The sequence below is a fragment of the Rhinatrema bivittatum genome, chromosome 1, assembly GCF_901001135.1.
Source record: "Rhinatrema bivittatum chromosome 1, aRhiBiv1.1, whole genome shotgun sequence".
In the NCBI taxonomy this organism is placed as follows: domain Eukaryota; kingdom Metazoa; phylum Chordata; class Amphibia; order Gymnophiona; family Rhinatrematidae; genus Rhinatrema; species Rhinatrema bivittatum.
In genome coordinates this window covers 396,793,721-396,811,322 of record NC_042615.1, presented here as the reverse complement: position 1 = coordinate 396,811,322, position 17,602 = coordinate 396,793,721, and the positions used below count along the sequence as shown (strand labels likewise).

Below are 17,602 nucleotides of genomic sequence, written 5' to 3'. Positions count from 1 at the left end.
TTACCTTGTCTCGGCGCTTCCCAGTCCTCTGCCGGGCGGTCTCCGGCTGCGGGGGAAGAAGGCATTACCTTAACCGCCGCGCTCGGTTTTGCACCCGCTGCCTCTCAGCCGCTCCCTTTTCAGGGGGCTAAGTCCAAGCCGGGTCGGCTACCAGACCGAGGCTGCCTCTCAGCCGCTCCCTTTCCCGGGGGGGCTAAGTCCACACCAGGACCGAGGCTTACTTATGAGGGATCTCGGAAATCACCTCAGGAAATCTCGACTGGGGGAGGAAGCCTTAGGTATCACAGCAGGAGAATGGGGCTCGTTTTGCAGGAAAGGTTTTCTTTGTTTCTTCTTTAAATTTGGAGTTTGGTTTTCTAACGCTGTGCAAGCAAGTGTGAAGTCCCGAACTGCTATGGAGACGGAAAAAACTGAAGATCAGAGCCTCGTGCACAGGTATATGTAGTGCTGACGTCAGATTGAAATCTGACTCCGTCTCCAACTGCTATCAGGAACACACTATACCCATTGGTCCTGAGTCCATCTGCTACATGCTAGGAAAGAGGCTATTTTAGCCAAAAAAAACATCCTTCAAAAATTGGAAGAAGGATCCATCTGAAGAAAATAAGAAAAAACTTAAGCATTGTCAAGTTAAGCATAAAACATTCATAAGACAGGCGAAGAGAGAATTTGAAATGAAGTTGGCCACAGAGACAAAAACTCATAATAAAAAACCTTTTTAAAATATATCCGAAGCAAGAAACCTGTGAGGGAGTCAGTTGGACCATTAGATGACCGAGGGGTTAAAGGGGCTGTTAGGGAAGATAAGGACATTGCAGAAAGTCTAAATGAATTCTTTGCTTCCGTGTTTACTAATGAGGATGTTGGGGAGATACCAGTTCCAGAGATGGTTTTCAGGGGTGATGAGTCAGACGAACTGAATGAAATCACTGTGAACCTGGAAGATGTAGTAGGCCAGATTGACAAACTAAAGGGTAGCAAATCACCTGGACCGGACTGTATGCATCCTAGGATACTGAAGGAACTCAAAAATGAAATTTCTGATCTATTAGTTAAAATTTGTAACCTATCATTAAAATCATCCTTTGTATCTGAAGACTGGATGGTGGCCAATATAACCCCAATATTTAAAAAAGGGCTCCAGGGGCGATCCGGGTAACTATAGACCAGTGAGCCTGACTTCAGTGCCAGGAAAAATAGTGGAAACTATTCTCAAGATGAAAATCGTAGAGCATATAGAAAGACATGGTTTAATGGAACACAGTCAACATGGATTTACCCAAGGGAAGTCTTGCCTAACAAATCTGCTTCATTTTTTTTGAAGGGGTTAATAAACATGTGGATAAAGGTGAACCGGTAGATGTAGTGTATTTGGATTTTCAGAAGGCATTTGACAAAGTCCCTCATTAGAAAACTAAAAAGTCATGGGATAGGAGGCGATGTCCTTTCGTGGATTACAAACTGGTTAAAAGACAGGAAACAGAGAGTAGGATTAAATGGTCAATTTTCTCAGTGGTAAAGGGTAAACAGTGGAGTGCCTCATGGATCTGTACTTGGACCGGTGCTTTTCAATATATATATAAGTGATCTGGAAAGGAATACGACGAGTGAGGTTATCAAATTTGCAGATGATACAAAATTATTCAGAGTAGTTAAATCACAAGCGGATTGTGATACATTACAGAAGGACCTTGCAAGACTGGAAGATTGGGCATCCAAATGGCAGATGAAATTTAATGTGGACAAGTGCAAGGTGTTGCATATAAGGAAAAATAACCCTTGCTGTAGTTATACGATGTTAGGTTCCATATTAGAAGCTACCACCCAGGAAAAAGATCTAGGCATCAGAGTGGATAATACTTTAAAACTGTCGGCTCAGTGTGCTGCAGCAGTCGAAAAAGCAAACAGAATGTTAGGAATTATTAGGAAGGGAATGGTTAATAAAACGGAAAATGTCATAATGCCTCTATATCGCTCCATGGTGAGACCACACCTGGAATACTGTGTACAATTCTGGTCGCCACATCTCAAAAAATATATAGTTGTAGATGGAAAAGGTACAGAGAAGGGCAACCAAAATGATAAAGAGGATGGAACAGCTCCCCTATGAGGAAAAACTGAAGAGGTTAGGGCTGTTCAGCTTGGAGAAGAGACGGCTGAGGGGGGATATGATAGAGGTATTTAAGATCATGAGAGGTCTTCAATGAGTAGATGTGAATCGGTTATTTACACTTTCAAATAATAGGACTAGGGGGTATTCCATGAAGTTAGCAAGTAGCACATTTAAGACAACTGGAGAAAATTCTTTTTCATTCAACGCACAATTAAGCTCTGGAATTTGTTGCCAGAGGATGTGGTTAGTGCAGTTAGTGTAGCTGGGTTCAAAAAAGGTTTGGATAAGTTCTTGGAGAAGTCCATTAACTGCTATTAATCAAGTTTACTTAGGGAATAGCTACTGCTATTAATTGCATCAATAGCATGGGATCTTCTTAGTGTTTGTGTAATTGCCAGGTTCTTGTGGCCTGGTTTCGCCTCTGTTGGAAACAGGATGCTGGGCTTGATGGACCCTTGGTCTGACCCAGCATAGTAATTTATTATGAAAGAAAAGGTTGAGCAAGGGTCAGGGCTGAGTCTGGTTCAAGCCAGTATCACCACGCAAGGAGGCCTTGACTCCTCAAAGTAAAGAAACAGTTTAAAACTCACACACAGCAACAGCCTCTCCACTCCCCCTTCAAAGTTGACCATGAAAGACAATGGTAGTTAACGGTCCTCCCCCCAAAAGGTGTGAAATACATCAATGGAGGTTCAGGATGCCCCCACATACACACCCTCTCCTGCAACCCTGAATCTTAAAAAAAAGCTTATGGTCCCTAACTGGAGCCCTAACACCCAGCCCAGTCGATGTCATTTTTCAAAATGGCGCCGACCTAAACTTGCCCATGTCATGTGATTGGGGCAAGGACTGGGGGGATAGGACCTAGGCCACGTGGCCTGAACTATCAATGGCTTTTATGGTCAACTTTGGAGGAGAGGGTGGGGAGGCTGTCACTGAGCATGAGTTTTCAACTTTTTTTATTTATTTATTTTACTTTGAGGAGTCGGAGCCATCACTTGAGGCAGCCCCAGGTTGAGCCAGATATCAGCCCTAAATCCCGCTCAACCTTTTCTTTCAGCCACAGCACTTTTTTTTTTTTAGGCTGCAGCCTTTTAAGGTGATGCCGGTCCCTTGAGTTTGGAGCCACCATCGCATATAAGGGGCCACTCTCCATGTTCTTTTGTCCCATTGTTTGGCCACGAGACAAAAGAACTTGCCATTTAGCTGCAATCCTTTTTTGGGATGGGGTCCCACTGTTGCGGCGACATCCCCCGTGATAGTGGGATCCCTCCTGCGAAAAAAAAAATTGTGGCTTGATGGATCTAGGCCTAAGTTTGTACCTGAGCCAATGGAGGGGAGCCAAATCCCAAAGTCGCAAGGAGCAGTAGTGGGATTTGGCTCCCCTGGTTTGCAGCCCACTGCTCTAACCATTAGGGTACTCCTCCACTCCCTTGTTTCTTGCTAGGCTCACAGGAGATTCCCTCGCATTGAGACTTAGCAAAATGCGCTCCAATGAATGTTTCACTAACATCAGTGGACTCCGCCAGATGTAGAAGTTCTGACAAAGCAGGGTCCACAGAACTGCAGGGTAGGACCCAGGATCAGAGTTATTCTTGGGGGGGGAGAGGGTGGAAAATAGGGGCAAACACCTTCGGTCCTACACTTTGGAGGACCCTATATTGCCATGTTAGTCCTATCCCAAATGCTACAATTTCAGGGCCCTTTTGCAATTAATTTGTCCTGGGCCCCGCATCCTCTTAATTTCAGACCTACCTGGGGGTCCCTTCTATTTAACCATGGGAAAAGAAACCTAGTAAATGAAAGAAAGCTAAAAGCTTCCATCAAGCACATCCTTATCTAAGCTGACAACTTGGCCCTCCTTTTAATGATGGTTTTATGTTTGTATTTATTGCTGTACAATGCCTTAAGTGTTATGTAGAAGTGTGCTTTAGAAATAATACAGGTTAATTTGAGGTTTTGTTGGATCAGCAGAATTGTCTACATCCCTAAAAGTTGGGTTTCAAGGCCCTTGTTGCTCTGACTGATATTCGCTGTTGTATGGAGGAGGACAATGAATCTTCTTAATATTCCTAGATCTGTCTGCTACTTTCAGTTTAATTAATTATTCTATTTTATTGAAGCTGTTGGTCTGAGTCATATTTGGATGAGAAGTAATTTCAAGTGGCATGGAATAATACATCCTCAACTTCGCAAATGTTACTATGTGAAGTTCCTCAAGGGACTGTTTTGTCACCATCTATTTAACATTCTTTTGCATCCTCATGGCTCTTTAATTAGAAACTCTAGCTTTTGCTTTTATTTTTATACCTGTGATTTCCAACTGTTATGTCTCCTTGGTAAAGATCAAACTGAGTCCATTAAGTCAGAGAATCAATGTTTGTCAGCTGCTGTTTCTTGGAGGTGGAAGAGTATGCATAAACTAAACTCAGATAAAAAATGAGGTGATATCACTGGGCAAAAATCCTGAACATTTAGGGGCGGATTTTAAAACGAGCGCGAATAGCCTACTTTTGTTTGCGCTCCAGGCGCAAACAAAAGTACGCTGGATTTTAGTAGATACGCGCGGAGCCGCGCGTATCCGCTAAAATCCTGGATTGGCACGCGCAAGGCTATCGATTTCGTATAGCCGGCGCGCGCCGAGCCGCGCAGCCTACCCCCGTTCCCTCCAAGGCCGCTCCAATTCGGAGCGGCCTCGGAGGGAACTTTCCTTTGCCCTCCCCTCACCTTCCCCTCCCTTCCCGTACCTAACCCACCCGCCCGGCCCTGTCTAAACCCCCCCCTTACCTTTGTCGGGGGATTTACGCCTCCCAGAGGGAGGCGTAAATCCCCGCGCACCGGGACGCGACCTGGGGGCGGGTCCGGAGGGCGCGGCCACGCCCCCGGGCCGCCACGGGCTGTAGCCACGCCCCCGGAACGCTCCCGACACGCCCCGAAAACGCTGCGCGGTTCGGGCCCGCCCCCGACACGCCCCCCCGACACGCCCCCTCCGAAAACCCCGGGACTTACGCGAGTCCCGGGGCTCTGCGCGCGCCGGTAGGCCTATGTAAAATAGGCTTCCCGGCGCGCAGGGCCCTGCTTGCGTAAATCCGCCCGGTTTTGGGCGGATTTACGCGAGCAGGGCTCTGAAAATCCGCCCCTTATTGGATATTCATCTGAGAATTGATGTTTTCTTGCAACTCCTAAAGCAAAACGTACAATCTAGGAGTTGTTTTCTGCTCTCAGATTACATTTAGGGGCGGATTTTCAGAGCCCTGCTCGCGTAAATCCGCCGAAAACCGGGCGGATTTACGCGAGCAGGGCCCTGCGCGCCGGGAAGCCTATTTTACATAGGCCTCCCGGCGCGCGCAGAGCCCCGGGACTCGCGTAAGTCCCGGGGTTCTCGGAGGGGGGCGTGTTGGGGGGCGGGCCCGGTCGTCGCGGCGTTTCGGGGGCGTGTCGGCAGCGTTTTGGGGGCGGGTACGGGGCGTGGCTACGGCCCGGGGGCGTGGTCGCGCCCTCCGTACCCGCCCCCAGGTCGCGGCCCGGCGCGCAGGAGGCCCGCTGGCGCGCGGGGATTTACGCCTCCCTCCGGGAGGCGTAAATCCCCCAACAAAGGTAAGGGGGGGGTTTAGACAGGGCCGGGCGGGTGGGTTAGGTAGGGGAAGGGAGGGTAAGGTGAGGGGAGGGCAAAGGAAAGTTCCCTCCGAGGCCGCTCCGATTTCGGAGCGGCCTTGGAGGGAACGGGGGGAGGCAGCGCGGCTCGGCGCGCGCAGGCTATACAAAATCGATAGCCTTGCGTGCGCCGATCCAGGATTTTAGTGGATACGCGCGGCTCCGCGCGTATCTACTAAAATCCAGCGTACTTTTGCTTGAGTCTGATGCGCAAGCAAAAGTAGGCTGATCGCGCTTCTTTTAAAATCTACCCCTATGGGAACAATTTTCAAAAGTATTTATGCATGTAAAAAACCAAAAACAAAAAAGTGATTTTACATATGTAAATGAGTTGTTTTTAAATTACCCCAGCTGTATGTGTAAAAGTAAGCACAGAAGAAATGTCATGCGTACTTGAAAGAGGCATTTTGGGGACAGGGAAAGCATTTATTTAAAAAAAAAAATGCACTTAAATGTTTGCATGAACATTTACACCTGCTCAAAGATTCATGCAGTCCTGCTAATTTTCAAAGAGGATTTATGCACCAAGAAAATATAACTGAGGTCTCCAGCAAAGCATTTGTGAAACTGCACTGGGTTTATTAGTTACAGCCTTTATCCTCCTCTAAACAGTGACTCAAACTGGAATTAATGTAATGCTCTTCCTCTAGATTTTCAAATTTTGATCAGCTATATTTTGCCAAATTTTCAGCTGAAACCTTTCCTAAATAAAGTTTTAACCAGTCTAACTTTGCCATTCAGTGGGTTTCAGAAAATTGATCAGATTATGAAAAAAATATATCAACCATTCAATGATAAAATGCATGCCCCCAATTAAACACCTGTGTATAACTTTAACCCCTATACTATCAGAAGCAAAGATAGCAAAATGGTAATAGAAAAAATATTCCCCAACCACTATCCAGCTTATCTACCTACCACATCATACCTTCCCCCTAAAGCCCATCACCCCCACTGGAGTGGAGTAAAAAAAAATGGTCACCTTTATCCTATTGAAAATAAGTGGTAACTCAAACAGTTGAAGACCCATATGTTATCAATTAACAGACACAGAATTTCCAAGAATATCACTGCAGGACACCAAATTATAAGCATTATATCCATTTTCCCTCAAAGGTTAAAAGTTTACACAGAGGCCGATGTAATAAAATCCATGCCAAAACTGGCAGAAAATTTTACTGCCAATTTTTCATACTGTGCGCATTAAAAACATGGCCCCACTTGATGCAGGAAACTAATGGTACGCAAATCAACCCAACACTAAAAATCCATGGTAAGCCCAAAAGGTGCGCCAAAACTGGCATTAAAACCAACATACAGAAAACCGCAATAAAATCCAGTGCTAGTTTGAAAAATGCTGCAGTATTCCCTATTGGTTAATGACCTAGGCTGACCTATGTTGTGACTGATGGTATACAGATGTCCATCTGTTTTCTTGGACACTCCTTCTTGCATGGAAACAAAAGACAGCTTCTTCCAGGGCCATTTCATCAGTGCCGGGTGGTGGTAGGCAAGCTCTGAACTAGGCATTGGAGGTTTTCTTGGTGCAGGTGTGGTAGTGGTTCTTGATTGGTGCTTTGCAATAGCTGCGTGGTGTCTTTTGTGCTCCTTGATTTTCCTTTGCTGTTTCCCATCCTTTTGTCTTTTGTCTGTGTTCTTTAGTGAATCTTTAGAGTACATTTGATTGTTGGTCTGTTGTTGTCTATCTTCTTGTCTACTTTTGTGTTTAGGTGCCTGAAAGCATCGAGTGGGTGTTCGTGGCTGCAGAATGAATGGAGTGTGACAAACGGGGTATGAGTGGGGGAGCAGATGAGCATGACAGGCAGGCTAGTGCTGACACAGAGGATAAGAGGAGTGTGGTGCATGAGTCAGAGGAATGTAGCCAGAGAGGGCAGATGGGACGAGAGGAGATTGGCATGTTTGCGGTAAAGGTTGCAGTCAAAGGAGGGAAGAAAAGAAAGCAGGTGGAGGGAGAAAGGGAGCAGGTAGTGAGAGTATTTATTTATTTATCTGAGGGGTTTTTTCTTGATCGACCATCATCAGAGATATCATGCTGGTTTACATATAACAGGGGTAAAAAACAAAAGCAGGAAGAGAACAGTTACAAAAAACAGGTTATCAGGGAACTGGGAGGTGCTGAGTTAGATGCATGGGGGAGCGATAGCTAAAGGCATGAAATCTGAGTTGCTAACTTATGTACATAATCTGAGACTTCAATGTTAATATGTTATACAGGAGAGTAAATATCCAATATCTCGTACAAAGTGCGGACAGGATAACAGCGTTGAAAGATTTCTTGCAAATGGATGTTGGGAGACAGCACAGGGGGTACAGTAGTGCTCACAGAGGTAGAAACCCACACCAGCCATCTGGGAATGACAAGCAGGCTGGAAGCAGGAATCAGCAGCTGGAGAAGAAGCGGTATCAATGTGATGTGTGATTCACGGAGAAAGAGAAGGACCTTCTGGTGCGGCAGGTCTGCAAGAAGTATAATGTGCTCTTTGGTCAGAAGACATCATCAAAGATCAAGAGTGGATCAACAAGGATGTGAGCAACCTGTCAATGAAGAAAAAGACAGTAAATCAGCTGAAGCATCGCTGGCAGTACACAAGGGCAGCTGTCAAGGTCAAACTGGCACTGGAGAAGTCCAAGCGCTGAATAGGAGGAGGCCCGCCATGTGAAATGCAGCTGACTCCAATGGAGGACCTGATCTGGGTGAATCTTCAGCAGGATTAATTTGCTGGTGTCCATACTGATGGAACTGGTGCAGATGCTGCAGAAGGAGCAAGCGAGTATGGTGGGAAATGGATCTCCAAGGTGAAGAGGGCTGGCTGATAGGGTCAGAAGGATGTAATGGTTCTGATATATCTGTTATGTTCCCAGGTGATCGTCAGCAGATGGGCACAAGGGGAGAGGATTAAGAGAACCAGGCAGCACCTTTGGATCCACCTTCGATGGGAACAACAGAGCAACCCAGCAACAGTCTGCAGCTGCAGGTGAGACACTGACACCCGATACACAAGAAGGTTGAGCTCTACTTCATATGGCCAGACACAATCAAGACAGATATTCAGAATGTACAACCAATGCCTGGCACCAGCACAGGTGACATTTCCTCAGGCGCCACTGTGATCGGTGGTGGGGTTCCACATCATGGCACTGTCCCATCAACAGGAACACCACTGTCCGGCAGGGATGTGACAGCAGACCAGTTTGCAGTGGAACTGACTATGAGGCAGGAACTTGTCAAGAGTAGTGTGACAATGGGATGGACAGCTATATACACTTAGATGGAACACGTGAAGAAGGAAATGGATCAGCTGCAGAGAGTCTCCAGACTGTCTGTGAGGGAGAGCACCCCTGAAGTCAATGTGTTGGCGGATAAAGTTAGAGTATCTTCTAATGACACTGTGTGTCCTACCAAGACTTGATTTGACTATACAGGTCGTGAACAAGACCCTTACCCATGGCATTCGGGATCATGTTCCTCCAGGAGGCAAGCTAAATCTGAAAACAGAGAACACAGCAACTCCCCACGCAGAGTAAGAGGTGAAAGCCATGAATGGAGGTCATATTTACAAGGAAAGTTACCACCATTCTGAACCTTACACTGGACCACCAATAACTCCATCGGTACCTGTCCCAACCCTACACGGAATCACCAAAGACTTTCACTTGGTTCTCTTCCATGGCCATTTGCAGGCACACAGCTGTCAGGTTTCCTGGGTGCATGTCCACCCCGCCTCCCCCAACCCTTTGGTATTGTCCACTTTTGTTTTTAGGCCCACACTGGAATATCAATGAAATAACTATCCCACTATCCTGCATTCAACTGCCATACCGGATCACCAATGACTGTCTCTGAACCCCACCCAGCCATGCTTGACTACAAATGACCATCCCGCAGCAACAGGAGACAGTGCCCCAGGAACCACTTCCCATGGAGGACAGCAAAACATTGGCTGTCAGCTGCCATGCTAGATCTCCAATGACTATCTCTGAATCCCACCCAGCCCATCAATGACTATCCCTCACAAGCAGGGGACAGTACCTCAAGAACCACCTCCCATGGGAACAGCAAAAATTAGTCAGGAAGGTGACTGATATGTGTATGTGTGAGAGAGAAAAAGCATGGAAGTGAGAAATCTGGGTATGTGAGAAAGCATGGGCATAAGAAGCCTGGTGTTGGGGGTGTGTGTGTGAGTGTGTGTGTAAGAAAGCATGGGAGTGAGAAGCCTGTGTGTGTGTGCATGCATGAGAGAGAGAGACGGGTTGGTAAGGTGACGGGGTGTGTGAGAGAAAGAGACTAGTGTGTGTGAATGTGAGAGAAAGAATGTGATTCAGGGAATGAGAAGCCTGTGCACATGGAGAGTGAGCATGGAAATGAGAGAGACTGGTGTGTGTGTAACAGAGCGAAAGTGATTATGGGAATGAGAAGTCTGTGCATGTGAAGAGAGTGAGCATGGGAGTGAGAAACCTGGGTGTGTGTGTGAGACACAGCATGAGAGGGAGAAGCCTGTATATCTGAAAGAGAACATGGGAGTGGGAAGCCTGTGTGTGTGTATGCATGAGAGAGCAGGTGACTGGTGTGTTTTTGTGTGTGTGTGAGAGAGAAAGAAAGTGATTATGGGAATGAGAAGCCTGTGCATGTGAAGAGTGAGCATGGGAGTGAGAAGCCTGGGTGTGTATGAGACACAGCATGGGAGTGAAAAGCCTGTATATCTGAAAGAGAACATGGGAGTGGGAAGCCTGTGTGTGTATGCATGAGAGAGGTCAGGTGACTGGTGTGTGTTTGTGTGTGTGTGTGAGAGAAAGAAAGTGATTATGGGAATGAGAAGCCTGTGCATGTGGAGAGAACAAGCATGGGAGTGAGAGACTGGTGAGTGTGTGTGTGTGTGTGTGTGAGGCAGAGAAAGTGATTATGAGAGTTAGAAGCCCATATATATAAGTAGAACACGGGAGTGGGAAGCCTGTGTGTGTATGGCATGAGAGGAAGGTGACTGGTGTGTGTGTGCCAAAGACTGTTTGGGAGATGATTGGTGTGTGAGAGACAGAAACTGGTCATGGGGGCATGACTGGTATGGTGTGTGTGAGAGACATGGGCACTAAGGAAGAGGACCATAAGTATAGAGCTTAGCTTCTACTGCTGCTTCTGGTGAGTGCCACGGCCTGCAGGGAAGGGGAGTAGGAGAGCTGCTGGAGGGGGTAAGTAAAGGTGGCTTTTTAAGTTTATTTTTCTTGACTGCCATTTTAATTGTATGATGTCTGCTTTTTTGAAATATTTTATTGGTGTTTGGAGAATGTTTAATAGTTTTTATGAGTTTTTAATTGTTGGATGTTATTCTGGTCATAGCTGTCTAGAAACATTTATTCTGCTTATTAGTATAGTTATATAATTATTTCTGTGTGGGGATCTATAGCTGCTTGCTAGTTCTGTTTTCCTAATAAGAGGAAAACAGAACTAGTATTGGTTTTTAGGGCCTGATTTAATATTTATAGTGTTGCCTTTTCATAGATAGGGTTGCTCCTGTTTGAGTGTATTCCATAATATAGGTGTAACTGTGTGCGGATTAGTTTATGTGCATTACTACAGATCCTGGGAATATGTTAGGTCGATTCTGTGTCTGTTACCGAGATGAGATATTTTACTAGCATGTAAGCATTTGTATCAGTCTTATTTGTTGTGTTTTCTCAAGAGGACATGCATTGGTGGTAAACTGCTGTCTTTTCATAAGTAGGGCTATTGAGCCTGGTAGTTGAAGGAGTTTGAGTTGCTGTTACTGAGATGACACCAGAACCAGAATATCTTTTTTGTAGGGTGAGTTGTATGGGGAATGTCATAATTCTGCTTTACATCCATTATTATGGGTCAGGGGGGTTCCCGTGGATGCAAACTGTACTTTTACATCAAACCCCGTGACGATCATGGGTCAGTGTGTCACGCATGTGAGAACCATCTGTCAGGTGTGTCCCGACAGAAAAAAGGTTGAGAACCACTGGGTTAGAGGATCAATATCATCTTTGATTTCTTCACAGACAGAAAGAATTGCCCTGGAGGTCAGTTTGTACATAAACACCATATCTGTCTCTAGTAATCTTAAAAAAATGGTGTGGGCCTTCCATTGCTCCTTCCATATGACAGGGGTCGACCAATGGCATCAGTAGCCCCTGTCACATGGTAAGGGCAAAGGGCCACCGGTGCCATTTTGATTACTGGCAGCCGAATGCCCAAGAGGGTGAGATCACCAGGGACTTTTGGCAAGTCTTGGGGGGGGGGTCAGGAGGGTGAGGGATTGTAGTTAATAAAAAAAAAATGTTTATATTCACTCCATAAGACACAAACATTTTCCCCCACTTTTGGGGGGAAAAAAAGTGTGACTTATGGAGCGAAAAATATGGTAAGTTTTACTCCTGCCCTGAACCTGGCATTAAATTTCCTGCATTACAAAACACGTGCTAAAATGTCTGCCAGCTAAAGAGGCTCTCTGCATTGCCCTGTAATAGCTAATAACTTTTTTAAATGTGATTTGCATGTGTCTGTGCTAAGCATACTGTGGGTTTCTTAGTGTAACACTTTCCCGGGAAATGTGTCCAATTCCAAAAGGCCATAAAATAATTTATTAACTGTAGTAGCTCCTCAGTCTCTTGCTCCACATTTTTTCCCAAGGGGTGCTCCTTTCTGTGGGGGTAAAGGAAAACCTTCTTGGCCCAGGCAGGGTTGTGTAGTATTCCACAGGTGTGTGTTACTCTTGCTCTGTGGGGACAGGAATACTTACAAACCAGGCAGGACTCTCTAAGATGGGTGTTAAAATAAAAGTTTACTTTGATCGAGTTCAAAATAATCAAGAGGTGCAACAAATTAAATGTCCAGTTACATCCAGGGTCCTTAGATTTACATGAGCCAGGATTTAATTGATCTCTAACTCTGTGACTATGGCCCTCCCGACAGGGGCTTGAAACTGGCTTATCCTCCGTGATGGATACCCTCCCCAGTATCTGAGGTCCACGAAGAATCCCAAACTCTAATCTGGCAGTATCCTGTGTCTCAGAGGTAGAAACTCTGTTGGGGTCTCCTGCTGTCCTTCTTCTCTTTTTCCCTTTGACTACTCTTCACAAAACAAAAGTAGTCTTCCAGGAGGAAAGACCTTCTAGCTCAAAGCAAGGTAGCGTGGCAGAAGCAACTTCCTTCCCTTTTGGTGGCAAAAGCTTAGTCTTATCAAAACACTTCTTTCTGCACGGTCATTGCAACCTCCTCTTAGACTGGATGAAGAGGTGCACAGCTTCTTCCTGACCCACTGAGCAGGGGATTCTGCCTGCCAGAAGGTTCAGGGCAAAAATTGTGAAAAAATTTCAGAAAAACTGAAAAAAATCCTTCTGCTTCAGCAGGGCAGTGTCACTTCCTTTTTAAGCTAGGGCCTAATTTAGAGAGCACACTAAAAACACTCCTTCTCCCTTGAAATCAAAATACACTGCCACACTCTAACTAGGGCTAACCCCTCTTTATGGACCAAGAGATCATTACTAACAATCAGCCTCTAGGGGAGGGCTTAGGCAGGAATGCTGTCTCCACCTAAGCTGATATAATTCCTAAGGGCTAGGAGCTAGGGCTCATGCTCAGCCGCGCACATGTTATAAAATCAGGGGTCGGCGCGTGCAAGGGGGTGCACACTAGTGCACCTTGTGCGTGCCAAGCCCTCGGGGAGACCAGCTGGCTTTCCCTGTTCCTCCCCTCCCCCACCTTCCCCTACCTGTCCCGCCCAGCCCGAAAAAAAAAAAATCCCGTACCTTTGTTGTGGAAGTTACGCCTTCCAGAGGCAAGCGTAAGTTGCGCGTGCCAGCCGAGTGCCGGCACGTGATCCCCAGCACAGTGGCAAAGGGCCGTTATGCCAGAGTCCTCAGCCACGCCTCATGGGCCGTCCCGCCACGCCCCTGGACTGCCCCCGTCCTGCCCCCTGCCCGCCCATTCAGAAAAGCCCTGGGACATACTCGCCGCCGAGCCTTTTGAAAATAGCCCTACGCGCGTAGGGCTTTGAAAATCTGCCCCATTGAGATAAATGGGAGCTATGGTGCCTCGTTCCCTATAGGACTTGGCACAAGACAAGGTTGCCCGCTATCACCCTTATTGTTCGCCTTATTCTTAGAACCTTTTTCAACCCGAATATGGGCAGCTACTAACATTACAGGCATTAAGAAAGGTCTTCACCATTTTAAAATATCATTATTTGCCGATGATATCATGTTCACTCTAACAGATCCCTCTCACTCTTTACGGGGAGTTATGCACGAGCTCATTGTTTTTAGTGCGGTTTCCAGCCTCAAAGTGAACTATGACAAATCAGAAATTCTGAATATTACCCTACCTAAACATGAAGTGATCAACCTCAAGAAAAACTTCCCTTTTAAATGGTCGACAACAACATTAAAATACTTGGGAGTCCGTATTGGCAGTCACATTAATCAACTGTTTACATTAAATTATACGCCACTCATGAAGTCGATTAAGAGAGATCTGGGGCGCTGATCAGGTCATACACACACCTGGTTAAGCCGCATAGCCATAGTTAAGATGAATATTTTACCCAGGATGTTGTATTTCTTTACCACCATTCCAATCTTCATCCCCTCCTCCATATTGAAGAAATGGCAGCAATTAATGTTTGGGTATATCTGGCGGAAAAGACCTCCTAGAGTGACTAGGTTCATATTATACTTACCTAAAAATAGAAGGGGCCTTAGTGTTCTGAATCTCTCTTGGTATTATGGTGCAGCCCAATTACGAGCGTTAGTAGTCATACATAGAAATGTAGCTGCCCCCCCAATGGGTATTATTAGAACAGGAAATACATGGGGCCATGCCTCTAGCAGCACTACCACATGGAGAGGGATACTCATCTCCCTTTTACACTAGATACCACCTTAAGGGTGTGGTCACAATGGAAATCATCACTAGTAGGGGCAGAACAACACACACTCCTAACCCACCTTTTTGAGAATGCGCTTTTTCCAGAGGACCTGCAGACAGGGACATCCTCTACATGGGTAGCTGCTGGCATTACCCGTCTTGAACACATACAAATCATAGGGCTCTCTTATGTCACAGGAAAAGATAGGCTCCTGTTACCGTTTGCCAGTTGTAGATTTCCTACTTTACGCTAAACTTTACCATTTTGTTAGAAGGGCGGCCAGAAACAATCTCATCCGATTATCAGCCTCTCTGTTTGAAAACTTTTGTATGAACGCGCATAACATGCGGGTCCTCATTTCCAAAATATATGCCCTTCTAAACAGCAAATCCACGGGGCCCTCCCGCCAGCAAGTTACCTGGTCTGCTGATTTTGAATATCAAATTGAGAATGCAGAATGGGACCTTATATTTATGGCTGCACAAAAGTGTTCAATATCGGCAAGCTTGCAGGAAAATTTTACAAGATGTTGTATAGGTGGCATTACACCCCCGTTATATTAAACAGATTTGCACCTTCCCTGTCCGAGAAATGCTGGAGAAGTTGTGGATGTGTGGGTACATCCTATCATATCTGGTGGCAATGCCAGAAGTTAAAACACTATTGGCCAATAATTATTACCTGGATCTCCTCTGTCATTCAATCCTCGTTAGAAGTAAAACCTTGGCATGTTCTATTGAATTTACCCATTGAAGCATTAAATAAAGAGCCACAGCGCTTTGTACAGCAAGTGTTTATTGCTGCAAGAATTGAATTAGCGGTGCACTGGAAACAATGTGCAGTGCCCAGTCTTGCCAAGGTACAACACAGAGTACACAGTTCTTACCAACTTGCTCGTCTCACTGCTGTACATCATGATGGATTACAATCTTTTCTTAACTGGGGAACCTATATTCAGTGGCTAGCGGATCAAGGGTGATAGTATCACTCCATTCACTAAGCAAATCATCCTGCGACACCGGGGAACTCTAGTACGCTTTTGACTATACACCATGCCCTAATAGTTGGTCTTTGTAGGTACGGCTCCATCATACAATCTACATTTCATCCACATTTTCTAATAATCACATATTAATTTTAGTTTTGTTACTTTTTTCATGATTATTGAATTATTTTCTGTTACTCATTGTTGTCAGTTGGGCTGGGAATTTCATAAATATAAAAAATTGAAGCAAATATTTGTTCTTTGATTACATGTTACTTGTTCTGATGATTGTAAGTGTTTACTACGTTACATTAACATTGATGTACGAATGTTATCTATTTTTGCTTTAATAAAAATGATTAAATTTAAAAAAAAAAATCATAAATTATGTTATTTGGGGACTGCTAGTAACTTGTCTTTTATCCCATTGTATTTCCCCCAAATGGCTCAATGAGTGCTTTTGTAAACCATCAAATTTTTAAAGCTTTCTAGCAGACAAAATTTAGATGTGCAACGGAAATAATGCTATCCAGGAAACCCTACTAGTGACCAGAAATAAGGAGGTGGGGTCCTTACCCTCCCCCTACTGGATTGCAAACACACAAGTCGATACAGTAAGGGGGGTAAATAGCACGTTGAAAACGCGCAGCCAACCCCCCTGAAACTAATAGCGCCCGCAACATGCAAATGCATGTTGATGGGCCTATTAGTTATTCCCACACGATATAGACAGTAAAATGTGCAGCCAAGCCGCACATTTTACTTTCAGAAATTAACGCCTGCCAAAGGCTGGTGTTAATTTCGGCCGGCACCGGGAAAGTGTACAACTGCTTTTCTGTACACCCTCTAACTTAATATCATAGCAATATTAAGCTGGAGGCCCCAAAATTAAAAAAAAAAAAAAATTAAAAGTCTGCCCGTAGCCCGCGGGTTGGAAGACGGACGCTCAATTTAGCCGGCAACCGTTTTCCGAACCCGTGGCTGTCAGCGGGTTCGAGAACCAATGCCGGTAAAATTGAGCGTCGGCTGTCAAACCCGCGGACAGCCGCCGCCTCCTTTTACCGCAGACCCTAATTTACATACCTGGGCTTTCTGAATCGCGTGCCCAGAAGAGTGGCCTGTGCGCGCGTCGGGAAAGAGGGCGCTCACCAGCTCTCCCACACGTTTTTCTGTATCGGCCTGTGTGCTGGTTAGCCAAGCAATGGGCCTGAGAAGTGATGATTGGTGTGAGGGTGAGAGAGAAACCAGAAGTACTGAAAGGGGGAAGAATGACTAATAGCCAAAGATGTGATGCGGGTGGAGAGGATAAGAAGAGTGTGTGAATTGAGAAGCTGTGCCAGTTATTTTTCATGTCTCTGTTGTGTCAGGGGGTGGAGGGAGGGGCTTGTGGCTGTGAGTGGACAGAGTGCATGTACTTTGGAAGCATGGGGGAGGTGGCTTTGAAGGCAACCTGTCTGCGTCTGCCAGTGTTGCTCTGTGGCAAAGTGCTAGAAGGGGGTGGAATGTGCTTTCAGAATGAAGCACTGGTCAGCATTCTAACAGTTTAAACAGCTTCTAACAGTTTCCCATAGAAAGTAGTGGGGATTTTTTGGGGTCTCAGTCCATGGGGCCACGTCATGGTTTTCAAACTCATCCAAAATATTCATATTTTCTTCCAGCAAACTAATAGAGTCATTTTCCAAGGTGCAATAGCCCACTATCGCATGAAATAAAGCCCTAACGCATGCGATAATGGGCTTATCGCGGCTGTAAAATTAAAATTAGGAGAAGGGATGGAGTTAGAGAGGGGTTTGGGAGGGGTTTAGGGAAATGGGGTGGGGGCACCACTGCCATCGATAATGTTTTGGACATTATCGCCGGCAGTAGCACAGGAAATAGCACCACCTTTTAGCATTTATTTTATTTATTTATTTAACAGTTTTTTATACCGACCTTCATAGTAAATTA

General features: G+C 45.5%; 1 protein-coding gene across 4 annotated transcripts in view; it reads right to left on the bottom strand.

Moving 5' to 3' along the window:
* The window catches only part of PIGG (phosphatidylinositol glycan anchor biosynthesis class G), a 504,708-nt gene that overhangs the window by 362,362 nt on the left and 124,744 nt on the right, over positions 1-17,602 (bottom strand). The window contains exon 7 of one of the 4 annotated variants that reach the window (XM_029601838.1): positions 6,243-8,323. The exons of the other annotated variants lie outside the window; for them this stretch is intronic. Coding sequence (XP_029457698.1) covers positions 8,304-8,323 — 20 coding nt within the window. The 3' untranslated portion in view covers positions 6,243-8,303. Of the gene's footprint in view, positions 1-6,242; positions 8,324-17,602 lie in introns of those variants that run through there. 4 annotated transcript variants of the gene reach the window in all.